The 26,699-nt window shown below is 43.2% G+C and overlaps 1 protein-coding gene across 5 annotated transcripts in view; it reads right to left on the bottom strand.

Moving 5' to 3' along the window:
• Positions 1-26,699, bottom strand: part of cc2d2a (coiled-coil and C2 domain containing 2A) — a 120,354-nt gene that overhangs the window by 80,265 nt on the left and 13,390 nt on the right. For 4 of the 5 annotated variants that reach the window (XM_062982174.1, XM_062982176.1, XM_062982175.1 and 1 more), the window contains exons 3-4: positions 7,685-7,773; positions 5,423-5,524 (exon numbers count right to left, since the gene is read on the bottom strand). In XM_062982174.1, coding sequence (XP_062838244.1) covers positions 5,423-5,524; positions 7,685-7,773 — 191 coding nt within the window. Of the gene's footprint in view, positions 1-5,422; positions 5,525-7,201; positions 7,264-7,684; positions 7,774-26,699 lie in introns of those variants that run through there. The other variant, XM_062982178.1, reaches the window with a different exon arrangement.

The following is a 26,699-nucleotide window of genomic DNA, read 5'->3' as shown; positions in this document are numbered from 1 at the left end:
TCCCTGTTGAACTTCAATTTGTTAGTTTCGGCCCATCTCTCTAGTCTGTCAAGATCGTTTTGACTTCTGCTCCTGTCTTCTGGAGTGTTAGCTATCCCTCCCAGTTTTGTGTCGTCTGCAAACTTGATGATCGTGCCTTCTAACCCTTCGTCTAAGTCGTTAATAAAGATGTTGAACAGAACCGAGCCCAGGACGGAACCCTGCGGCACTCCACTTGTCACTTCTTTCCATGATGAAGACGACGCATTGGTGAGCACCCTTTGGGTTCGTTCGCTTAGCCAATTACAGATCCACCTAACCGTAGTTTTGTCTAGCCCACATTTAACTAGTTTGTTTGCCAGAAGGTCGTGGGGGACTTTGTCGAAGGCCTTACTGAAATCCAGGTAGGCTACATCCACAGCATTCCCTGTATCGACCCAACTCGTAACTCTATCGAAAAAAGAGATCAGATTGCTCTGGCATGACTTGTTTTTGGTAAATCCGTGTTGACTATTAGCAATGACCGCATTTGTTTCTAAGTGTTTGCAGACCACTTCCTTAATGATCTTTTCCAGAATCTTGCCTGGTATTGATGTGAGGCTGACCGGACGGTAATTGTTTGGGTCGTTCTTTTTTCCCTTCTTGAAGATAAGGACCACATTTGCCCTCCTCCAATCTGCTGGGACTTCTCCTGTTCTCCAAGAACTCTCGAAGATGATTGCCAGTGGTTCTGAAATAACTTCCGCTAGTTCCTTCAATACTCTTGGATGTAGCTGATCTGGCCCTGGGGACTTGAATTCGTTTAGAGTGGCCAACTTGTTTCCCTATTTGGGGTTGGATTTCCCCCAATCCTTCGTCCATTCCATGTTGCTGAGTTTGAAGATGGCTTTCTTTTTGTGAGAAGACCGAGGCAAAGAAGGCATTAAGCAGTTCTGCCTTTTCCCTATCCCCTGTCACCATCACCCCATCTTCTCCTTGCAGTGGCCCTATCGCCTCCTTTTTCTTCCTTTTTCTAGCAATGTAAGCAAAAAAACCTTTTTTGTTGTTTTTTATGTCCCTGGCAAGCCTGAGCTCATTTTGCGCTTTAGCCTTGCGAACCGTTTACCTACAGGTGTTGGCTATACGTTTGAATTCTTCTTTGGTGATTTCTCCCCTTTTCCACTTCTTGTGCATGTCACTTTTGAGTTTTAGCTCAGTTAGAAGTTCTTTGGACATCCATTCTGGCTTCTTTGCACTTGTCTTATTTTTCTCCTTTGTTGGTACTGTTTGCATTTGCACCTTGAGTATTTCACTTTTGAAAAACTCCCATCCATCCTTAACTCCCTTGTTTTTTTTAATATTGGCGTCCATGGAATGCCACTCAGTAATTCCTTCATTTTTTGGAAGTCAGTTCTCTTAAAGTCCAGAATGCGTGTTTGACTTGTCTTAGTTTCAGCATTCCTTTGTATTGCAAACTGCAGAAGCACATGGTCACTTGCCACTAAGGATCCAACCACTTCAACTGTATTGATCAGGTCTTCCACATTTGTTAAGATTAGATCAAGAGCTGCTGATCCCCTTGTTGCCTCTTCTACCTTCTGGACCATAAAATTGTCTGCAAGGCAAGTGAGGAATTTGTTGGACTTTGTACTCTTGACTGAGTTTGTTTTCCAGCAGATATCGGGATAATTGAAATCGCCCATATCTCTTCTTTGTGCCTGTTTGGTCAGCTGTTGACAGAAGGCTTCATCAAGTCCTTCATCCTGACTCGGAGGTCTGTAGTAGACACCCACGACAAGATCTTTTTGAGTCCCGATTCCCTTGATTCTTATCCAGATGCTTTCAAGCTGGTTTCCTGGATTACAGTCTTGCATTTCCTCTGCAACGTAACTGTTTTTGACATATAAAGCTACTCCCCCTCCTCTCCCCTTTGTTCTATTTCTGTGAAAGAGGTTATAGCCCTCAATGGTTAAATTCCAGTGATGGGAGTCATCCCACCAGGTTTCAGTGATGCCTATGACATCGTATGTGTGGTGCTGTGCTAAGAGTTGGAGTTCGTCTTGCTTATTTCCCATGCTCTGAGCATTAGTGTAAAGACATGTAAGCCCCTGTGACCTCCCCTTGAACTGTTTATTTGGGATTATTGTGCTCTCTGTACTTGGTCCTTGCTGTTTGTGCAGCCCTCCATTTAGCCTTTTGGCGGTTCCCTGTAGTCGTGGGTAATATAGTGTTCGCCAGGCTGTTGTTCCCCTCCCCCAGTGGATCTAGTTTAAAGTGCGCCTGATGAGGTTTGTGAGTCTGTGTGCAAAAAGATGTTTTCCTACTTGTGTGAGATGCACCCATCACTTGCCAGTAGTCCATCCTCTTGGAAGAGTAGACCATGGTCAAGGAAGCCAAAATGCTCCTCTTGACACCATTTTCTGAGCCAGTTATTGACCTGTACTATTTTTCCGGCCCTTGTAGAGCCGTGTCCTACAACGGGGAGGAGGGATGAAAAGATCACATGTACATTATACAGTTTTAGCTTTGTTCCCAGAGCTTGAAAATCATTTGTGATCTTTTGAAAAGCATGCCTAGCGGTGTCATTGGTACCTACATGAATCAAGATAAGGTGGGGAGGGTGATGGGGCTTTAGGAGCCTGCTGAGCCTCTGAGTGATATGGTGTATTTTTGCCCCCGGGAGGCAGCATATTTCTCGAGCCATCCCATCCGGTCTGGAAATGATGGCTTCCGTTCCTCTAAGGAGGGAGTCACCTACTACCAAGACCTGTTTCCTTTGAGGATTGACAGGGTCCCTTTTGTGCAAGACAGTGTGTATGTCCCCTGAAGAGTGTTCCTGTTGAAGTGAATCATGTAGGTGTAAAGTGTTGTCCTCCTCCTCAACATCCCCAGTGACAATCCATTGAGATACATCCGAGAGCCCATTACTCTCCCAAGGATGTTCCTGTTGCTCCTGGTCTATGATTGGGGATGGAGCATTTGCACGATTACATAAGTGTGAATGTGGTGATGCACTGTCCCCGACAGGGCTATCCCCTGCGCATTGATCAAGGGTGGCCCACTGAGTGGTATCTAAGAAACTGTGGTCCTCCACAAGATGTGTTTCCTGATTGTATGTTAATGGTGTAAGAATATCAAATCTGTTGTGTAAATCCAGCTGAGCAGAGGAGTTCAGCGGAGGCTGCCTGGTCCTGTGTCTCCTTCTATGGGTGACCTCCTTCCAAGCCTGAGGGTTGTCTACCTTTGAGTTGATCTCCCCATAAGGTTCGCGATCATGGTCATGGTGGTGTTGGTGTGATGCAGGCTGCAAATCTACAGCAGCGTATTGTGCAGTGTCCAAGAAGAGCTCGAGTGCCTGAATGACCTTAAGGGTCTTAATACGGTGCTCGAGCTGTTGGATCCTCTGCTCCATCAGAGTCATCTGTTTGCATTTGGAGCATATGTAGTTGACTAGTTTTTGTGTGAAAAAGCGGAACATGCCACAGCTGGTGCATGTGATGGGAATGTTTTGCTTTTGTTGCATCTCTTGGTGAGTGTGGTGGCCAAGTGGGATCTTTGTACAGTTAAGTAATATGCATGCACTTTATGTGCAGACTGCCCCAAACCACCTCTTTGTGTATTTATTTATGTTGTTTTGTTTCCTGTATGTACTGGAAAGGATAGTTAGTAAAGGCGTATTTTTTGCGACACTGGCAAATAAAGCTTTCCCAGAAACTCAACTAACAGGGGACAATGCCTGTTGTCAATCAACTTAAGTACCTGGCTCTCTTTCAACACAACAGTCACACAACAGTTAGACTTTGACCACAGGAGCCAAGCCCACACTCAGTTTAAAATCTTAGCCAAATCTTAGCCAAATCCTACCTGAAGACAAGGAGCAAAAATGTCCTCCTGCTGCCTCTGCTTCTGCGAGAACCAACTGCCAATAGTCACCCAATAGGGGACTCAGGGCAGCTTACAATAAAACACATATATAAAATTGTACAATACATTGTGAATCAATTAAAAAGTTATTAAATTAAATCAGACATTCATAAAAACACATATAAAATACAGATGGGCATGTTCCGAGTCTAAACACTCAAACTCTCAAGAGTCAAAAATACACATGTTCCTGTGCTGTAAAATGTTTGTATTAAAATGTTAGTCCTTTGTGACTAACAAAAAGGAAATACAAATGAAACATAACATTTTGTTCCATATATCTGGCTATTACAGAGAGTACATGACAGGTTAGTGAATTTCTTGAATAGTACTGTATCCCACAGCTAGTACATCATTTTTATCGAAAGAATGATCAAAACCACAAGAGTATAGAATTCAAATCAGAAAATCATGTTTTTGTATACAAATTTATTTCAAGTTTAATCTGATAGTTATATATATTTCCAATCTAGAGTTTAAAATCTGAGTTTGCCTAAATGTTTCAAAACTAGATAAAAACAGTGCTTTTTTCCATCTTAACAGTGTGGACATACCCTGCCTCTAATGCTTTTGCTTACGCTTCACTTAAGATTACAAACATTTCTGTACAAGATGTACTTACAAAAGAGGTTATTTCTGTAGGACTTTAACCTGTGAAGCACCTGTTTGGGACCCAGCTGTCTCTAGCACAAATTTGGAAGGGGAAGGAGGCTAGCAGACTGTACCTCAGGTGTGTATTTTTTTTATTAGAAAAAATGCTACTTGTTCTGGAAAAGAAATTGCACCCCGAGAACAAGCTAAATGGTACTATTTCTTAATACAGTAGAGTCTCACTTATCCAACATAAACGGGCCGGCAGAACGTTGGATAAGCGAATATGTTGGATAATAAGGAGAGATTAAGAAAAAGCCTATTAAACATCAAAATAGGTTATGATTTTACAAATTAAGCACCAAAACAACATGTTATACAACAAATTTGACAAAAAAAAGTAGTTCAGTATGCAGTAATGTTATGTTGTAATTACTGTATTTATAAATTTAGCACCAAAATATCATGATATATTGAAAACATTGACTACAAAAATGTGTTGGATAATCCAGAACGTTGGATAAGCGAGTGTTGGATAAGTGAGACTCTACTGTACCACTTTCCAAATATTCATAATTTTTTAAAAAATTGTGACTATCTTATTCATTGTCCTTTTTGGGAAAACTTACAGCTGGTATTGTCATTAATAAAACAAATTCATTGGGAACTGGCGTTCAAATGCACAAGTGTTTTGAAGGCTCTAACATTTATCATAATCCTGGTCACACAACATTTGGTCTTTCCTGTATTCACTTTTGGAAAAAATGTGAATACATATATTCTGACTGTGCTTATTCAACCAGCAAATTGCTTTTTAAAATTTAATTATATTAATAATGTTATAAATAAATTAGCCTTGCAATTATCATACAACAACCCACCTCCAACTTGTGAAACATTCTGATATAGCAAGGAGAGAACGATGGAGGAATTTGCATGTTATAATCACCTCATTATCCAATCTGATCTGTGCCTTCCTTACTCCAAGTTTTTTCAGGGATCGCGGACGAGGGGCTGAAGCTTCCTGCTGTAAAGCACTTTCTGTTTTAGACTGAAGAGGGAAAACCATTTTTATTATTTCTATATCACCATTTGCCAGCATCCCATAAGTACCATGTATAAAAAAACAGTTCAATGGCTTGCATAAATAAACCATTTTGGTAACGGCTGTGGGTGGAGACTATAAAGTGCACCTCAGATTTCTAACCAGATGTAGATTTAAAAAATTTAAATGTCCGTAAGCAACAGCATAATTAGCAGTAAAGATTTAGGTTGGAATCCTGATGATGCTGTGACAGCAAAATTACATAGCAACAGTAAAGAACAGCAGCAAAACCAGTTTCAATTGGGAAATAAAGCTGTTCTGCCATTCCTATGTCACACGACAGAGTGAAGAACAGCTTTATCCCATTATTATTATTATTATTATTATTATTATTATTATTATTATTATTATTATTATTATTATTATTATTATATTTCTTACCCACCTCTCATCACAGCTTGAGGCAGGTCAGAAACAAAGGCTTTTTTGCTGAGCCCCCTCCCTTCAATGCATCACACACACAGCCATTGCACTGTTGCAATCAAACCACCTCTTCCACTGATCAATGGGAACTTGGCCTAAATTACTTCTTTATCCATTAACTATTACATTAACTACACCCTATACTACAGGGCTGGAAACCACAAGATTGTGTATCTCTAATGAGGATGAAACTAAAAGCCTTAATCTGGCTATCTGCCATCAAACCTGATTAAGGACGTACTAAAGAGCCTAACACTCTGAAAGCATCAGATCCCATGTGATCCTGGAAACCAAGCAGTGTTAGACCTGTTTAGTATTAAATGCTGAGTTGCAAGGAATAAATGCTGCTGAAGGCTACATTTCAGAGGAAAGCAATGACAAACCTCTCTGAGTATTCCTAAGAAAAACATATGAAATTTATAGAGTTGCCATAAATTAACTTGAAGGTGCACATACTCAAAGTGGAATAGATTCTCACTTTTTAATCAAAGACATTGGGGTTCCTTTGTTTATGTTGAAGTTACTCTGTGTATGTGTTGTCGAAGGCTTTCATGGCCGGGATCCCAGGGTGGTTGTATGTTTTCCTGGCTGTATGGCCATGTTCCAGAAGTATTCTCTCTTGACGTTTTGCCCACATCTATGGAAGGAATCCTCAGAGGTGTACGGTATATACCGCATACCTCTGAGGATGCCTGCCATAGATGTGGGTGAAACGTCAGGAAAAAATACTTCTGGAACATGGCCATAAAGCCCGGAAAACATACAACAACCCTACTTTGTGTATACTTGTAGTTAGTGAGCACTGTGCCCAGACAGCTATGCTATCCAGTTTCCTGAAAAGGAATCATGGTTTTATCTCAATAAGCTTATCATTCATTACCCCATGGCAGAGGTCCTCAAACTTTTTAAGTGGAGGGCCAGTTCATGGTCCCTCAGACTGTTGGGGGCTGGACTATGATGAAATAGCCCGAAATTAGGTTTGCTGTTGTTGTGTGCCTTCAAGTCATTTCAGACTTAGGTCAACCCTTAGTCTAAAGTTTAGGACAGGAACCAGGTAAATGACCTTGGCCACATCCAGCCCACGGGCCTTAGTTTGGGGACCCCTGCCCCATGGAGATTACTTTTAACTTTAGCACATTTTGGCTGAGATTCTAGTTGTGACTGTAACAATGATGACTGAGGAGGAAGTCCCAAACTGACCTTTGTTGCCAGGCAGCATTCTGGATGAAGCATTATGTGCAGCATAGGAGATTGTGGCATGCCTTGAGGACAGACAATTGGAGAGACATTTAGGGTCCTACCACAACTGCTTATTCCAAGTCAGCCTGTGACCCGGAGTGTGCTGTTGCAATTTCCCAATGTCTGTACCTATAATGTCCCAGAAACATTGCCCATGAAGGTAGACGTTATATTTAACACTTAACCTGCACAGACCTGACCCTGGCAAAATGTAGTGACTAGCTTTCGATTTTAGAAGCAAGCAGGTCCTTGTTGTGACATTTTATTTACGTTTTTAACATGTATTCCTTTTAATTTACACTCATTCATATTTTATACAACTATGCGTAGTTATGGAGATCATCAGACAGGGAGAAACCATCCCCTCACTCTGTGTAGTCTTCCAAAATAATAGGCCCTCTACCACTTGAGCTCACTTAGAAGGCTTGCATGTTTTACTCTCACCCGTGCTGCTTTCAGTTTCTCTCTCATGCGTTCTCTCACAGAAGCCTCCACAAAGCTTGATTCAAAGGCAGAGGGAGGTGGAGGCAAACCTACAAAAACAAGATATTATTATTATTATTATTATTATTATTATTATTATTATTATTATTATTACTATTGTTATTATGTAATAAAATTAATTCCGCATCCTACTAAAGTTAGCAGAACTGTTGTGAATGAGTCTTCTGAGGCTGTGAGTGATAATAGAGGGATCAGGAGAGGAAGGAAGAACCTTCGCGAGGAGGGCTCACTGGAAGATTTACACAGGAAGAGAATCAGGGAGATTGATGGGGAGTCTTCCAAGGAGGATTCATGTGGGGACTTGGGAGGGGATCTTGAGCTGGAAATGGATGCTGAGGAACCGGAGGTGACAGAGGAAGTTGGCATAGATTGGGCACGGGCTCCAGAGGATCTTGGGGAGGAATCTGGGTTCATGGATGCTGTAGATGCTGGAGAGGCTTGGGTATCTTCAGAAGCAGATCCCACATGGTCTGCCTGGAGAAATGAGAGTAGTTCCACAGGTGTGGACAGAGTTGGGTGTGGGCAGGATGATGTTGATTCTGATGAGGAGTTTGGGACGCCTGATCCTAGGGTGTTGGCTGTTTGGAGCTCAGATTCTGGAGCAAAATTACAGGCCCCCCAACCTCTAAATTTGACAACACAACCCATCATCCATGCCTCTAGGTTGATACAACAAAAAGAAAAGAAAAACAAAGTCCTAATTAGAGGGAAAGGAATAATTGTTTTTATCCAATTGCTGCCAGTTAGAGGACTAATCTCTGCCCACTTGGTCTCCTAGCAACCAACTCAGCCCAGGGGACAGGCAGACTTAGGCCTCAGGCCTCTTCCACAGATTATCTAATTTGCACTGGATTATATGGCAGTGTAGACTCAAGGCCCTTCAACACAGCTATATAACCCATTTATAATCTTATATTATCTGCTTTGCACTGGATTATCTTGACTCCACACTACCATATAATCCACTTCAGTGTGCATTTTATACAGCTGTGAAGAAGGGGGCATTTCTAAGCAGATAATATAAGATTATCAATATACAGTAGAGTCTTACTTATCCAACATAAACAGGCCGGCAGGATAAGTGAATAATAAGAAGGGATTCAGGAAAAGCCGATTAAATATCAAATTAGGTAATGGTTATACAAATTAAACACCAAAACATCATATTATACAACAAATTTGACAGAAAAAGTAGTTCCATGCGCAGTAATGCTATGTAGTAATTACAGTAGAGTCTCACTTATCCAACACTCGTTATCCAACGTTCTGGATTATCCAACGCATTTTTGTAGTCAATGTTTTCAATCTATCGTGATATTTTAGTGCTAAATTCATAAATACAGTAATTACTACATAGCATTACTGCATATTGAACTACTTTTTCTGCCAAATTTGTTGTCTAACATGATGTTTTGGTGCTTCATTTGTAAAATCATAACCTAATTTGATGTTTAATAGGCCTTTCCTTAATGCCTCCTTATTATCCAACATATTCGCTTATCCAACATTCTGCCGGCCCATTTATGTTGGATAAGTGAGACTCTACTGTACTGTATTTACAAAATTACCACTAAAATATCACAATGAATTTAAAACACTGACTACAAAACATCGACTGCGTTGGATAATCCAGAACATTGTATAAGCGAATGTTGGATAAGTGAGATTCTACTTTAATATGAAATAATTACTGGGATAGAATAATGCAGAACAATATAATCTCTAAAACCAGGACAGTAAATAAAGACCAACAGTCTGAAAGCAGGGAAATTGGAAATTCCACAAAGGAAACAATCAGGGCCAGCTAACACCTCCCAAGAAAGGATTCTTCCAGAAAGGAAGCTGAGAAGGGAGTGAAGCACTGTGTATTACCAAAGTCATTATTATTACTATCATTACTATTATTATTATTATTATTATTATTATTATTATTATTATTATTGTGTTGCGGTCAACCGTGAAAACGAATACAATCTGGCTCCAAGTATTCAAAAACACTAAAATCAGAATATATAAAAATTAATGTGGTATAATAAAACAGAACAATACAATCTCTAAAATCAGAACACTAAATAGAGAACAACACTCTGAAAACGGGAATTCCACACAGGAAACAATCAGGGCCAGCTAACACTTCCCAACAAAGTATTCCCATCATCAAAGTCTGGCAAATCCTCTGTTTTCTCAGGGCCACAGACAGTAGAAGCACATAAAATATCGCAAACAACACCACTCTGAAAACAAGGGAATTCCAGACAGGAAACAATCAGGGCCAGCTAACACCTCCCAACAAAAAATTCACTCAGGGAGAAAACAGCCAGGCTTTAAAGCTGCAATGCTATTACATCCTAATCATTTTCCCTAATTGCAGCATTCATACTTGCCTCCAACAGACAAAAAAAAAACAACTATCAGAAATATTGTATATTCACAACCTTTCGGAAATAATATCCCCTGATGGCGCAGCGTGTTAAAGCGCTGAGCTGCTGAACTTCTGGACCGAAAGGCCGCAGGTTTGAATTGGGGGACCAGAGTGAGCCTCACTGTTAGCCCCAGCTTCTGCCAACCCAGAAGTTTGAAAACATGCAAATGTGAGTGCATCAATAGGTACTGCTCTGGCGGGAAGGTAACGCTACTCCATGCAGTCATCCCACATGACCTTGGAGGAGTCTACGGACAACGCCGGTTCTTCGGCTTAGAAATGGAGATGAGCACCAACCCCCAGAGTCAGACATGACTGGACTTAATGTCACGGGAAAACGTTTACCCTTTACCTTAACTACCACCAATTCCTCAATACTTTATTTCCCATACCACTATACTTTGCCACAGCAATGCGTGGCCGGGCACAGCTATAATAATAATAATAATAATAATAATAATAATAATAATAATAATAATTTTATTCTTATACCCCGCCCCATCTCCCCGAAGGGACTCGGGGCGGCTTACATGGGGCCAAGCCCAAACAGAACAATAAAAACAAGACAAGAAAACCAATAAAACCAATAATCAAACCATACAAACATGTCATAAAAACCACATACAAGATAAAATGTTAAAATCATGAATTAGGTTCAAAGAATCTAGGCCAAAGTGCTAAGAGTGCAAATAAATCATATCATCAAGGGAAGGAGGTTACTCAGCTGTAATGGCTATAAAGTGCCATTATAATGCTGGAGAAGGCATTCACTGTAATTGACAACCGGTCGATGATACAGAGATCAGTCACCAAAAGCCTCCCAGAAAAGCCAAGTCTTCAGGCTCGTCCGAAAGGAGAGGAGGGTAGGGGCCTGCCTAATGTCCCCGGGGAGCGAGTTCCAGAGCCGGGGGGCCACGATGGAGAAGGCCCTCTCCCTCGTCCCCACCAGCCGAGATTGTGAAGGTGGTGGGAGGGAGAGGAGGGCCTCCCCCGACGAGCGAAGAGGTCGTGCAGGTTCGTAGGGGAAAATGCGGTCTCGAAGCTAGTTACTCTATAAATCAGTGGCTCTCAACTATCCTTAATACCACCTCATGCTGTGGTGACCCCCAACCATAAAATTATTTTCATTGGTACTTCATAATTATAATTTTACTACTGTTACAAATCGTAATGTAAATATCTGATATGCAGGGTGCATTTTCATTCACTGGACCAAATTTGGCACAAATAACCAATATGCCCAAATTTGAATACTGATGTGGTGAGGGGGAATGATTTTGACATTTGGGAGTTGTAGTTGCTGGGATTAATAGTTTACTTACAATCATCCACCAACAATGGAATTTAACCAAACTTGGCACACAGAACTCCCATGGCCAACAGAAAATACTGGAAAGGTTTGGTGAGTATTGACTTTGGGTTTTGGAATTGTAGTCCACCTACATCCAGAGAGCACTGTGGATTCAAACATGGTGGATCTGGGCCAAACTTGGTACAAATACTCAATATGCCCAAATTTGAACACTGGTGGAGTTTGGAAAAAATAGACCTTGACATTTGGGAATAGTAGTTTCTGATATTTATAGTGCATCTACAATCAAAGAGCTCCTTGAACCCCACCAATGATAGAATTGGACAAATTGGGCATTTGGTGGAAGGATCCACTGTCTTTTTTCAAAAAGGAAGAGAAGGACAGATGCAAAGATCTTCAGCCTTCTCTGCCAAAGGGGTTCCTAAAACCATCAGAAATATGTGTTTTCTGATGGTCTGTGGCGACCCCTTTGACACCCCCCTGCAACCCCCCCCCCCCAAGGATCCTGACCTCCTGGTTGAGAAACACTGCTAAGTCTTTCTGAATTCTGTTCTCTGCTCTCTTATAAACATCTTTAATTTGTGTCAGTTTTTTCTGTTACGATATAACTCAATTATCATATTTGTAAAGGCGAGGTATTGTCCCAAGACAGCTTTGTTGGTGGGGGAGAGGAAAATCCCAGCATGTCCAGACTTTGCTTAATATCCCACAAAAGTCACTCAACTTATTATTTATTTTTTAATACTTATCCCAGTCTGACAGTCTGCATATAAAATTACATCCATGGAATGATTAAAAATTGCAACAAGATACTTTCGTTTTCCTCTGAGTCTTGTTCCATATTTTCCTTTTTTAAACATCCTTTGGCAAAAAAACCCCACCCATTTCCCTTTGTTTAATCTTTACACTCTCTTGGATCCAGAACTGTCCTTTTAACTCCAGAACATTGGCAGTATTTAAATACACTAATCAGGAAGACTAATAGGGAATAGAAAACAGCTGTGGATAATGAGGAAGTGGTGTTTTAATATTTGACAGCTATTCCCATGACAAATGTGGGAAGATGAAAACATTGTGAAGTTCATTCCCATTCTGTATGGTTGCTACAAAAATGTTCACGTAGGTTGCGCCTTACAACGATTTTATCAACTTTGAGGTTTTAGGGGTCACAAAGTCTTCACACAAAAACTAATGACTGGATATAGTCTGTCAGAAAGAAATCATGCTCATTGTTCTTGATTTCTATTTTTAGGAAAGGAGACAGAATAGCTGCATGCTCTTTCCCCGAGCTCGAATCCTTCCTTTTTAAAGGAAAGTGTTCTCTGAATGCTGCTCCTTGTGCTTATTGCCATGCACAAAATGATCTTTCACAAAGGCACTGGAAAAAGTGTCAAGAGATAGATCAGAAGGAACTTAGTGTTTAAATTTTTGGAATGATTGCATTGTGTGTGGGATTACAACGGGACTAATGCTGTTGGCCAGTATTTCCATCCATCTGCAAATTTCGAAAGCAATAATCCTGACTTCCCTAGTTTTCCTGCTCAGCACAAAGTGGTGCCTAGCCAAGCTCTTGGAAAATCATTTCAGTTCTTTCTGTATGCACTCCATGCTGTATCAACTTCTTGTTTTGTCTCCAGTCTCCCTGTAAGTGTTTTATTTTGTAGGACCAGACAATGTAACCACTTTTTTCACATATTCATCTATAGCAGTGATTCCCAAAGTGGGCGCTACCGCCCCCCGGTGGGCACTGCAACAACCCAGGGGGGCGGTGATGGCACCTATTAGGAGACGGGGCGGGGCCAGGGGAGGGGCGGGCCTTCTTCCTAAGAGCCCGACAGGGCTGAGAATCTATACCTCTCTTGAGGCACTTGTTGGGACACAGGGGGCAGAGCTAGGGAAGGGGGCAGGGCCTCCTTCCAAGACCCCGAGACAGGGCTGAGCCTCTGTACCTCTCCTGAGAGGCCTTTTAGGACTAAAGGGTGGGGCTAGGGGCAGGGCCTCTTGCCAAGAGCCTCTGTATACCTCCCCTGAGGCGATTGTTAGAACACAGGGGCGGGGTATAGAGGCCCCGCCCCCTCCTCTAGCTCCACCCCTTGTGTCCTGGCAGGTGCCGCAGGACAGGGACAGAAGCTCAGCCCTGCCTCAGAGCTCGTAACTCCACCCATCCCAGTCCTGGCCGCCCATTGGTGGCCCCACCCACCTCTCCCTCCCAGCCCTGCATCTTGGACTAGGGGAGAGGCTCAGCCCCGCCCTCTTGAGCAGGACCCACACCCACCCCTCTAAGCCACATCCCCCTTTCCACGGGGCGCTGAGTCATATTTTTTTCTGGAAAGGGGGCGGCAGGCCAAATAAGTTTGAGAACCATGATCTATAGCCTTTCTGATGGCCTTCAAGGTATTTTAGGTATAGCGTAAAGGTTTCCCCTGACATTAAGTCTAGTTGTGTCCGACTCTGGGGGTTGGAGCCGATGTGTCCGTAGACACCTCCAAGATCATGTGGCCGGCATGACTACATGGGGCACAGTTACCTTCCTGTCAGAGTGGTACCTTTTGATCTACTCACATTTTCATGTTTTCGAACTATTAGGTTGGTAGAAGTTGGGGCTAACAGCGGGAGTTCACCCCATTCCCAAGATTTAAGGTATTTTACTATTTACAATACAAATAGCCTCCACTTTTCAATAATCTGCTTTTCAATAATCTGCTCTTTTGACAGCTACTCATACTGCTTCTATTTTCCACTCCGTCCTTCCCGTCCCACTATAAACCTAACCCAGTCAGAAATGTCCTCATGGAAAAGGGGGTGAATCATTGTTCTGAGCTTTGTGCAGATCTACTTCATTGGGAAGCTGTTTTCGCTTTATTCCACCCACCTATTTCCATTCATCACTCACTTCTCCTCTTCTCCCATTCCATATGTTCTAATCACATCAACCAGTCTCTCATGCTTTTAGCAGCCTCACAGCTACTCCACCATCTTAAAGACTCATTCTGCATTTTGGCAATTTCCCATTTTTGACACTGCTGTGGTCCCTAACCCATCAAATGCCCCTGAACTGAAAATGAGACCAAAAAAGAGGGAGGGAAGCTGATCACAAGTCAATGGTGATAACTTGATTATCTGTAAGTGGTCTCTTCTGTCTCTCTCACATGAAATGCAAGTCATGTAGGAGTCTCTGTAGTCTGTAGTGGCCTACAAGCTTTTTGTGCTCTGATTCCGGGCCTTCCAGGTGGCAAAAAAATGGCAAGGCTTCGTGATGCATTGGCGGATTATACAAGGTAGCATTTTAATATCTACATGAAATACACATGAAAATATAGAGTGTTCCCTCAGCAGCTTACTCAAGAGATAATAATGTTAACTCTCTCTCCAAAGATGGAGTACTATTTGAGGCCATCTTTTTAAAACTATAAAGTCATGCAGTATTTATTGGGTTATATAAGGAAAAGTACTGAATCTCTCCAACAGAGGTATCAAATTAGCAAGACAGAAGCTGAACAGACAGTTCTACAACCACAACAGAGAGAAGATAAACCCAGTTGATTTTTTTATATAAAATATACATAAATAAAAACAATTTTATTTAGAAACTGCTTGTGCTAATGATGTACATAGTGTAGCAGAGGAGAAAGGGAAGAAAGAGGGAATGGATGTAGGATAAAAATATCCAGGAAGAAGAGCATATAGTCAAGGAAATGAACCAAAGTCTGCAAATGTAATGAGTATAGTATAAAGTCACTGGGAAACACATTTTATTTTTTACTCGTTTAGGTACCCAGTGATGCCTGGGTTAGATCGTTTGTAATGCTATTATTATTATTATTATTATTTCTTACCTCTCCTTGTGGCTTGAGGTGGGATAGTTAAATCACACAATCATTTTATCATTCTATAATATCCACATATTAAAGTGTATTTCTATACAGTAAATATAAAATACAGTAAATATAACATAAGAAAAATAAGAAATGCTTTTTGTTTTTTTGAATTGTCCCATTACAAAATGTGTAATAATTTTTTTTCATGTCAGGAGCGACTTGAGAAACTGCAAGTCGCTTCTTGTGTGAGAGAATTGGCTCTCTGTAAGGATGTTGCCCAAGGGATACCTGGATGTTTGATGTTTTACCATCCTGTGCAAAGCTTCTCTCATGTACCCGCATGGAGAGCTAGAGCTAACAGACAGGAGCTCACCCAACTCACCTGATTCAAACCACAAACCTTTTGGTCAGCAGTTCAGCTGGCACAAGTGTAATGATGTGGGTGAACCACAATTCTCAACACATTTTCCACATGATAACTCTTCCAAGACTGAATTTCCTTTTCTAGGGGTAAATTTATCTAACTTTTCGTTGTCTCAACCCTGTTCTTTACTATGAGTCATTTGGAAGTCAATGTTTGTCATTGGGGGACTGCCTGGCTTAAGTAGCCAGTGATGCCCAAATTGGGTCTTTTATAATCTTATATATATATACTAGCTGTGCCTGGCCACGCGTTGCTGTGGCTTTTTTTTAGTGATGTTGGTCAATCTACATTGGGTTTTATTTTTGTTGTGACCGTCAACAAAAATTATACAGTATTATTTATTCATTTATTACATTAAAGACATATGATAGGATATTACGCTATAACATATACGACTATTTCACAATATTAGTAGTAATATATATATATATATATATATATATTGTTTTGTTTTGTTTTGTTATTAGTATTATATTGTAGTGTATTATAATATTATTAGCAGTATTATTGTCAAGGACAGAACGCCACAAGATTCAAAGTAACAGAGTTTATTAGATTACAGAACTCAAAAATGCCCGTAAAAACACAAGGGCCAGGCAGTTTTTGCCTTTAGGAGCAAAAAGGGACAAAAGTAAATGTTCAAAAGATAAACCGGATTAAACCGGAGTTTAATCCGGGTAAAAACAAACTGCTTGCTTCAGCCTAGGTATTAACAGAACGAAAGCCAAGGAACAAAAGATACAAAGAATGCAACTAATTGGCAGCAGATTCCTCTCTGCTGCCAGCACTGTGCTTAGAGTAACTTGCGTCGCTCCCACACACACACAGTAGACAGGATCTCCAACACGAGCAATTCAGCCAAGGATTGTAGAAGTAGAGTAGACCAGTTCCGTTCCGTAAATCAAAGCCAGAAGCAGACGTTTGTAGTTTTTCCAAGTCCAAGAAGGGGGGAAGACAAGCCGTGGTCAGTTCAGTCCGGGTTCTCAAAGCAGGAGATGGCGTCCGTCAGAAAGACGACGGAAGGTCAAGCTAATAAGAGTAAGCACAGGTTTGCACAAACAAATGCCCACACAATCCCTCCCGCCGTCTGACCCTGGATTTCAATCAACTTACGTCACAGCACAGGAAAGCACACAAGTCTTCAGGGAAGCGTCCCACACACACACGGATCCCAAGCGTTTGCCCAGATTACCTTGCCCGACGCAATTTGCAATTGCTCCCAAGCCCCATTTTATGCCAGTTACAAATCTTCATCACTGTCAGCTGTCCTCCTTAACCCGGGCGTTTCCTCATCACTTTCCTCGTCAGAGCTGGAACACCTCTGACTACGCCCAACAGCATCTCCAGCTGTGGATCCCGTCCCATCCCTCCAGCTAAGCCATGGGTCTAATCCTGAAGGTCCCCATTCATCTTCTGTCCCATCATGGCCAGTGGCACCCAATTCCTCCCTTACCCGAGTCCAATCCATCTCATCCTCCTCTGAGCTAACCAGCCCCTCCTCCATTCTCTCCGTAAACCCTTCGAAAGATTCTTCGTCAGATGGTGCTGCAAATATGTCTCGCAGTCTTTTTCTCTCTCGCTCCTCGAGAGTATCTGACTCTCGAGGAGTCTTACGCCCACGTCTGTCAGTAACAGAGCCATGAGGCTCAATCATAACACTATCCCCTCTCACAAAGGCCTCCTCCCCCGATGGCGGAGAAGTGGCAGTGATACCCTCCGCTATAGCACCACGACGACTAGAGGTATCAAGTTTCAACAGCGAACGATGAAAGACTGGATGGACCTTTAAACTAGACGGTAAACGCAAACGAAACGCAACGGAAGAAATCTTTTTAACGATAGGAAAGGGACCCAAATACCGAGGCGCAAACTTTCCCCCAGCCTGTTTAATATGTTTGGAAGATAACCACACCAAATCCCCTTCTTCCAACTCCTCCCCTGCCTGCCTGTGGCGGTCAGCCTGAGTCTTCTGCGTTGCCTTAGCTTCCAGCAGTAAGCGACGGGCAACATCATGCAATGCAGCCATTTCCGTAGAGCGGTACACAGGGTCCGAAGAGACCACATTGGTCGACGGCGCCACACCTCCCCGTGGGTGAAAACCATAAGTTAGCTCAAACGGCGTATGCTGACTAGATGTGTGCACCGCATTGTTGTAAGCAAATTCCGCCACCGGTAGCCACTTCACCCAAGCCGTGGGTTGATCTAAACAAAAACAACGCAGATATTGCTCTAAGAGCCCATTAACCCGTTCCGACTGTCCATCCGTTTGCGGATGAAAGGCTGAAGAAACGTTTAACTTAGTCCCCAAGCACTCATGGAAATGTTTCCAAAAGCGTGACACAAATTGCGGAGCCCTATCTGAAATAATCACCTCGGGTGCTCCGTGCAAACGATAGATGTGCTTAGTAAATAGTAAGGCCAACGTAGGGGCCGCCGGAATGGTTGAACAAGGAATAAAATGAGCCAGTTTACTAAATAAATCCACCACCACCCAAATACAAGTATAACCCCCAGACTTAGGCAAATCTGAAATGAAATCCATGGAAATGATTTGCCATGGCCTGTCCGGAACAGGTAAAGACGACAACAACCCTCTAGGGCGCCCAACAGGCGTCTTACTCTGCTGGCAAACGGCGCAGCTGTCACAAAAGCGCAGAATGTCTTGCCGCATCTTTGGCCACCAATAGCTCCTGGTAATGAGCTGCACGGTCTTGAATCTGCCAAAGTGCCCAGCCATGGGTTCGTCATGGTGGGCTCTAATCACCTCCAACCTGAGGGCCCCCACTGGTACGTAGACCTGCCCCCTGCGTACCAATACTCCGTCTTGATCTTGTAGATGCGGCAGTATGGTACGATTACCTGCTGAGAGCAGCATCAGTTGCTCCTGTGTCCACACATCATCCCTCTGAGCCTCAAGGATCTGGTCATGTAACCCGAGCTCATTATCTACAACACACAGAGAGGCAGTAGGCAAGATGGTCTGACATACAACCTGCTCATTGGTCTTAAACTCCGGCTTGCGGGATAAAGCATCGGCCCGTAAGTTTGCCTTCCCCTCTACGAACTGCACCTTGAAGTTAAACCTGGAGAAAAACAAAGCCCATCGGATTTGACGCTGGTTTAACTTCTTTGCTGTTTGCAAGTGCTCTAAATTCTTGTGATCAGATCTGACCACGATCTGGTGCCGTGCCCCTTCAAGCCAGTGCCGCCACACCTCAAACGCCACCTTAATCGCCAACAACTCCTTCTCCCATATGGTATAGTTCTGCTCGAAGGGTGTTAGTTGCCGCGAGTAAAATCCACAGGGACGCAAGGTCCCTGAGGAATCTTTCTGAGACAATACAGCCCCCAACGCGTAGCTAGAAGCGTCCGCTTCTACCACGAACGGTTTGTCAACATCAGGATGGGTTAGTATGTTGTCTGATTGAAAACTAGACTTAAGTTGTAGAAACGCCTCGTGAGCTTCCCGCCCCCACACAAATGGCTGTTTCTTGCGCAGAAGCTGCGTCAAAGGTACCGTGAGCTTTGCAAAATTCGGAATAAACTCCCGGTAGTAATTAGCAAAACCTAAGAACCTTTGTACATCCTTCTTAGTTTTCAGCTCCTGCCATGAGTTGACGGCGTCAACCTTATGTGGGTCCATTTTAAGTTCCCTACCTGACACTACATGACCTAGGAACTCCACTTCAGGCACATGAAAGACGCATTTGGAAGCCTTGGCGAAAAGCCCATTAGCCCGCAGTCGGTGCAGAACCTGCTTGACATGTTGACGATGTTCTTTCTCGTCCTTAGAAAAAATCAAGATATCATCCAAATAAATCACTAAAAATTGGTCAATTAGGTCCCTGAACACATCGTTCATGAACCTCTGGAAGACCGCAGGAGCATTACAAAGCCCAAAAGGCATGACTCGGAACTCGTGGCATCCGAAACACGTGTTAAATGCCGTCTTCCATTCATCCCCTTCCCGTATACGGATTAAGTTATAGGCCCCCCGCAGGTCAAGCTTGGTAAAGACCTTAGCCCCTTGCACCCTTGATAACAGTTCCGAGATTAAAGGGAGCGGGTACCTATCCCGAATGGTGTATTTGTTTAGGATCCGATAGTCGCAGACCAGCCTAAGTTCCCCAGTCTTTTTGGCTACAAAGAATACTGGTGCCGCAGTTGGAGAACTAGATGGGCGAATAAACCCCTTGGCTAAATTGTCATCTAAAAACTCCCGCAAAGCTTGCCTTTCCGGTACAGTCAAGGCATACAGCCTCCCTGCTGGCAGTTTCGCACCTTCTGCCAACTTGATGGCGCAATCATATGGCCTGTGCGGTGGTAATTTGTCCGCTTCTCTTTTACAAAATACATCAGAGAACTCCCCATACTCAGCAGGCACTCCCTCCATATCAGCATGAGTAACGTTTAGAGTGCAACAATCCTGCCTCTTTAAGATCACTTTACGTGTTGCCCAATCCACTTGTGGGTTTACTACAGCTAGCCAATCCATCCCCAGGATCACATCATATCTAGGCAAGCTCGTAATATCCCACACAAACGTTCCCGTTACTCCCTGCACCTCCCACGTTACTGCTGAGGTTTCCTGGTTAACCACCCCAGTCTCCAGCAGTCTCCCATCTGCTCCCTCCACCCACACGTCGCATGCTTTGCGCACTCTAGGAATGCCATGCTTCTTAGCAAACTCAATATCTACATAGGAGACCGTAGCTCCTGAGTCCAGCAGTGCCAGAGTAGAAACAAGTTCCCTTCCCCCAACAGATAATGTAATGGGTACGAAAACATGCTTCCTTCCCTCAGTTGACTGCTTGAGGAGCCCTAGTGCGTTGGACTCACGTCGCACTAGGGCTGGCCTTTTCCCGAAAGCTGGGAAGGTTTCACATTACAATTTTTGGCAAAATGCCCAGCATTCCCACAGTACAAACACAAGCCCAGCTGCCTCCTACGGCTCTTTTCCTCTGTAGACAGTTTTTTAAAGACCCCAAGCTCCATGGGCTCTTCCCCCATCACCACAGGTGCCCTGGTTACATGCATAGGTGGCGCACACATTGCTTTTGAGTGTTTACGAGCCTCGAACCTTGCGTCTAAACGCAACACCTTAGCTACTAAGGCGTCCCAGCTTTCAGCCGGCTCCAAGCGTGCTAATTCATCCTGGAGCATATCACTTAACCCGGCAGTAAATAAAAGCATGAATGCATTTTCCCCCCAATCCAGCTGGTGGCGATACAGGTTAAACTTATTTAAGTAATCCAAAACAGTCCCCTTTCCCTGTTTCAACCGATACAGAGCCCACCCAGCGTTCTCCGTGCGGAGAGGATCCCCAAAAGTATCAGTTAACAACCTTTTGAAATTATTCAAATTGTCCTTGACTGGGTCATTTCCCAAAATTAAATTAGTGGCCCATTGTCCTGCGGGACCGGTCAACAAACTCAAAATAAAAGCCACCTTGCTAGTGTCAGTAGGAAAAGCATGAGCACTGAGCTGAGAAAAATAAAGCTCCACTTGTGCCAAAAAGGTTGGCAACTTGCACCTGGTTCCGTCAAAGCGTTCAGGAGTCAAAACATGTCCTTTCACAGCAAAAGCTGTTTGGCTTAAGGCCGTTTGCAATTGGTCTACTTTGGCTCTTAACTCATCCATCGTCTTCCTGACGGGTTTATTGCTGCAATAAACTTTTTATGGGCGTCGGGCAATCTGTCAAGGACAGAACGCCACAAGATTCAAAGTAACAGAGTTTATTAGATTACAGAACTCAAAAATGCCCGTAAAAACACAAGGGCCAGGCAGTTTTTGCCTTTAGGAGCAAAAAGGGACAAAAGTAAATGTTCAAAAGATAAACCGGATTAAACCGGAGTTTAATCCGGGTAAAAACAAACTGCTTGCTTCAGCCTAGGTATTAACAGAACGAAAGCCAAGGAACAAAAGATACAAAGAATGCAACTAATTGGCAGCAGATTCCTCTCTGCTGCCAGCACTGTGCTTAGAGTAACTTGCGTCGCTCCCACACACACACAGTAGACAGGATCTCCAACACGAGCAATTCAGCCAAGGATTGTAGAAGTAGAGTAGACCAGTTCCGTTCCGTAAATCAAAGCCAGAAGCAGACGTTTGTAGTTTTTCCAAGTCCAAGAAGGGGGGAAGACAAGCCGTGGTCAGTTCAGTCCGGGTTCTCAAAGCAGGAGATGGCGTCCGTCAGAAAGACGACGGAAGGTCAAGCTAATAAGAGTAAGCACAGGTTTGCACAAACAAATGCCCACACAATCCCTCCCGCCGTCTGACCCTGGATTTCAATCAACTTACGTCACAGCACAGGAAAGCACACAAGTCTTCAGGGAAGCGTCCCACACACACACGGATCCCAAGCGTTTGCCCAGATTACCTTGCCCGACGCAATTTGCAATTGCTCCCAAGCCCCATTTTATGCCAGTTACAAATCTTCATCACTGTCAGCTGTCCTCCTTAACCCGGGCGTTTCCTCATCACTTTCCTCGTCAGAGCTGGAACACCTCTGACTACGCCCAACAGCATCTCCAGCTGTGGATCCCGTCCCATCCCTCCAGCTAAGCCATGGGTCTAATCCTGAAGGTCCCCATTCATCTTCTGTCCCATCATGGCCAGTGGCACCCAATTCCTCCCTTACCCGAGTCCAATCCATCTCATCCTCCTCTGAGCTAACCAGCCCCTCCTCCATTCTCTCCGTAAACCCTTCGAAAGATTCTTCGTCAGATGGTGCTGCAAATATGTCTCGCAGTCTTTTTCTCTCTCGCTCCTCGAGAGTATCTGACTCTCGAGGAGTCTTACGCCCACGTCTGTCAGTAACAGAGCCATGAGGCTCAATCATAACACTTATATGTATATACAATGTATTGTATTATATATGTATTGTATTATTATATATATTAATATATTGCAAATTGGCCCCAGAGTACGGAATGGCCTTGTAGTTTCAAAGCTTGGGTGGTTCCGTGTGTTAGAGGGGGGGAATGCTTTGTTGGGAGGTGCTAGGTGGTCCTGATTGTTTCCTGGATGGAATTTGTGTGTTTTCAGGCTGTTGTTGTTTATTTACTGTGCTGAGATGAGAGAGTGATGAGTACGGAATGGCCTTGTAGGTTCAAAGTGTGGGTGGTTTCCTGTGTGAAGGGGGGAATCCTTTGGTGGGAGGTGTTAGATGGCCCTGATTGTTTCCTGGATGGAATAGCTGTGTTTTTAGAGTGTTGATCTTTATTTACTGTCCTGAGATGATATTGTTGTGTATTATTGTACCACAGTAATTATTTCATATTACAGTAGAATCTCACCCAACATTCGTTTATGCAATGTTCTGGATTATGCAATGGAGTCTGCCTTTTAATAGTCAATGTTTTTGGAGTGAGTGTTTTTAATGTATTGTGATATTTTGGTGGTAAATTTGCAAATACAGTAATTACTACATAGCATTACTGCGCATGGAACTACTTTTTGTGTCAAATTTGTTGTATAACATGATGTTTTGGTGTTTAATTTGTATAATGATGACCTAATTCGATGTGTAATTGGTTTTCCTGAATCCCTTCTTATTATCCAACATATTTATTTATGCAACGTTCTGCCGGCTTGTTTATGTTGGATAAGTGAGATTCTAGTGTATATTTATAATGTGATATTATTTGTTTAGAAGTGGATTATATGAGGCGCCTTCTGTTATAACAATAATAATTATTATAGTCTTGAATGATTATCATTGTGATAAAAATAATAACTACTTATTATTAGTTGTTATTATATTGTTGAATGATTATCAATGTTATAATAATAATTATTAATTTGTGAATGATTATTACTATAATAATAATAATAATTTTCTATTATTACGATTTGTTAATACATTGTTGAATGATTGTCAGTGTTATAATAATAAGAACTGACTATTATTATGAATTATTATGTTCTCGAATGATTATCAGTATTATACTAATAATAAATTAGTATTATTATTGGTGATTATTACATTCTTAACTGATGATCAGTTATTATATTAATAATTATTACAGGGAAGGGAAAGGTGAGGGCGATAGGGTTTGAGAGGGGAAAAAGGGGGGCTTCTGAGGCATTGGAGGGGTTGTAATTTGTGGGTGAGAACAACAACAACAATAACAACAACAGAAAAGGGGGAGGCTCAGCCTGGGCCAACTTGGGCCTTCCCTTGACTTGTTTTGGGCGCCAACTTCCACCCTTCCTGGCCTGAGGCTCTTTCCTTTTCCCCATCAGCCGTTTAACCGGGTGAGGGGGAAAAGGAAGGGCCCTGAGGCCGGGAAGGGCGGGGGTTGGCGCCCCAAACAACTCGAGGGGAGGTCCAGGCCTGCTCGAGGGCCGTGCCCTCCTCTTCCCCCCTCACCTTGAAGAGCTTGAAGACCTCCGAGAAGAACCGAGAAGGGAGGAGGAGAGAGGGTGAGGCGGGGGGGGGGCTCCGCGGGGCCTTCCTCGCATTGGGGGGAGGGGAGAGGGGCGGGAGGAGGGGGCCTGAACGGCAACCGGGGCCCTCCATGGGCCCTGAGGGGGGAGGACATTGAGGGGGAGAGGGCAGAGAGCGACGTGAGGCCCGCACGCCTCCCAGCGCGGCCTCCTCCATCCCGCGCCCAGCAAGGAATCGGCCTTCCTGCCTTCCTTCCTTCAGCTCTGAGGCGAGGTGTGTGTGTGCGCGCGGGAAGGGATGGGGGGGTGCGTGCAGGCGCATATCGCCTGTTGCAGTTTTTGGCCGTTTGTGGCCCTGTGATTGTGTTTGTCATATAAATGTGTTGTATCTTACTGGAGCCGCGCGAGCGCCATAAAGGTTTGAAGCATGGTGTTTTTGCGCATGCGTACCTAGTTTTGGCATTTTTTGGTGTTGTGATAGTGTTTTATGTGTAAATTTGTTGTATCTTACTGGAGGCGGGGATGATGGATTGCGTTGCCAATTTTCGAGTTTGGGGGGGCTGTAGATTTGTTGTTTTGTCCATCGCCGTGATGCCATCACTCTTTTATATATATATATATATATATATATATATATATACACACACACACACACACACACACACTAGCTGTGCCCGGCCACGCGTTGCTGTGGCAAAGTATGGTGGTATGGGAAATAAAGTATTGAGGAATTGGTGGTAGTTAAGATAAAGGGTAAACTTTTTCCCCTGACATTAAGTCTGACTCTGGGGGTTGGTGCTCATCTCCATTTCTAAGCTGTCCGTAGACTCCTCCAAGGTCATGTGGGATGACTGCATGGAGTGGCGTTACCTTCCCGCCGGAGCAGTACCTATTGATGCACTCACATTTGCATGTTTTCAAACTTCTGGGTTGGCAGAAGCTGGGGCTAACACTGAGGCTCACTCTGGTCCCCCAATTCAAACCTGCGGTCTTTCAGTCCAGAAGTTCAGCAGCTCAGTGCTTTAACATGCTGCGCCATCAGGGGATATTATTTCCTAAAGGTTGTGAATATACAATATTTCTGATTGTTGTTGTTTTTTTGTCTGTTGGAGGCAAAATGATTAGAATGTAATGGCCTTGCAGCTTTAAAGCCTGGCTGTTTCCTCCCTGAGCGAATTTTTTGTTGGGAGGTGTTAGCTGGCCCTGATTGTTTCCTGTCTGGAATTCCCTTGTTTTCAGAGTGGTGTTGTTTGCGATATTTTATGTGCTTCTACTGTCTGTGGCCCTGAGAAAACAGAGGATTTGCCAGACTTTGATGATGGGAATACTTTGTTGGGAAGTGTTAGCTGGCCCTGATGGTTTTCTGTGTGGAATTCCTGTTTTCAGAGTGTTGTTCTTTATTTAGTGTTCTGATTTTAGAGATTGTATTGTTCTGTTTTATTATACCACATTAATTTTTATATATTCTGATTTTAGTGTTTTTGAATACTTGGAGCCAGATTGTATTCGTTTTCACGGTTGACCGCAACACAACAACAACAACAACAATAATAATAATAATAATAATAATAATAGAAATAATGACTTTGGTAATACACAGTGCTTCACTCCCTTCTCAGCTTCCTTTCTGGAAGAATCCTTTCTTGGGAGGTGTTAGCTGGCCCTGATTGTTTCCTTTGTGGAATTTCCAATTTCCCTGCTTTCAGAGTGTTGCTCTTTATTTATTGTCCTGATTTTAGTGAATATATTGTTCTGCATTATTCTATCCCAGTAATTATTTCATATTAAAGTATAATCTCACTTATCCAACATTCGCTTATACAATGTTCTGGATTATCCAACGCAGTAAATGTTTTTGTAGTCAGTGTTTTAAATTCATTGTGATATTTTAGTGGTAAATTTGTAAATAAAGTACAGTAGAGTCTCACTTATCCAACATAAATGGGCCGGCAGAACGTTGGATAAGCGAATATGTTGGATAATAAGGAGGCGTTAAGGAAAAGCCTATTAAACATCAAATTATGTTATGGTTGAGCCTTATGGCTCCGATACTGGGAGACGTGGTCGTAAGACTCCTCGGGAGTCAGATACTCTCGAGGAGCGAGAAAGGAAGCGGCTGCGGGACTTATTTGCAGAACTTTGAGGGTTTTACTGAGAGAATGGAGGAAGAGATGGTTAGCTCAGAGGAGGATGACATGGAATGGACTCGTGTGAGGGAGGATTTGGGTGCCACTGGCAATGATAGTATGGAAGGCGATTGGGGACCTTCAGGATTAGACCCGTGGACAAGCTGGAGGGATGGAACGGGATCCAAAGCTGGGGATGCTGTGGGGCGTAGTCAAAGGTGTTTCAGTTCTGATGAGGAAAGTGATGAGGAGACGCCCGGAATTAGGGGAACAGCTGATAGCGATGAGGAGCTGTAAACTGGCATAAAATGGGGTTTGGAAGCAATGGCTAATTGCGTTGGGCAAGGTAATCTGGACGAACGCTTGGGCTCTGTGTGGGAAGTTCCTGAAGACGGGTGTGATTCGTTTGCTGACTACGTAAGTTACCAAGGACACTGGGCATAGACGGCGGGAGGAATTGTG

Source organism: Anolis carolinensis, chromosome 5 (genome assembly GCF_035594765.1).
Source record: "Anolis carolinensis isolate JA03-04 chromosome 5, rAnoCar3.1.pri, whole genome shotgun sequence".
Classification (NCBI taxonomy): Eukaryota; Metazoa; Chordata; class Lepidosauria; order Squamata; family Dactyloidae; genus Anolis; species Anolis carolinensis.
This window is presented reverse-complemented; position numbering and strand designations above follow the sequence as displayed.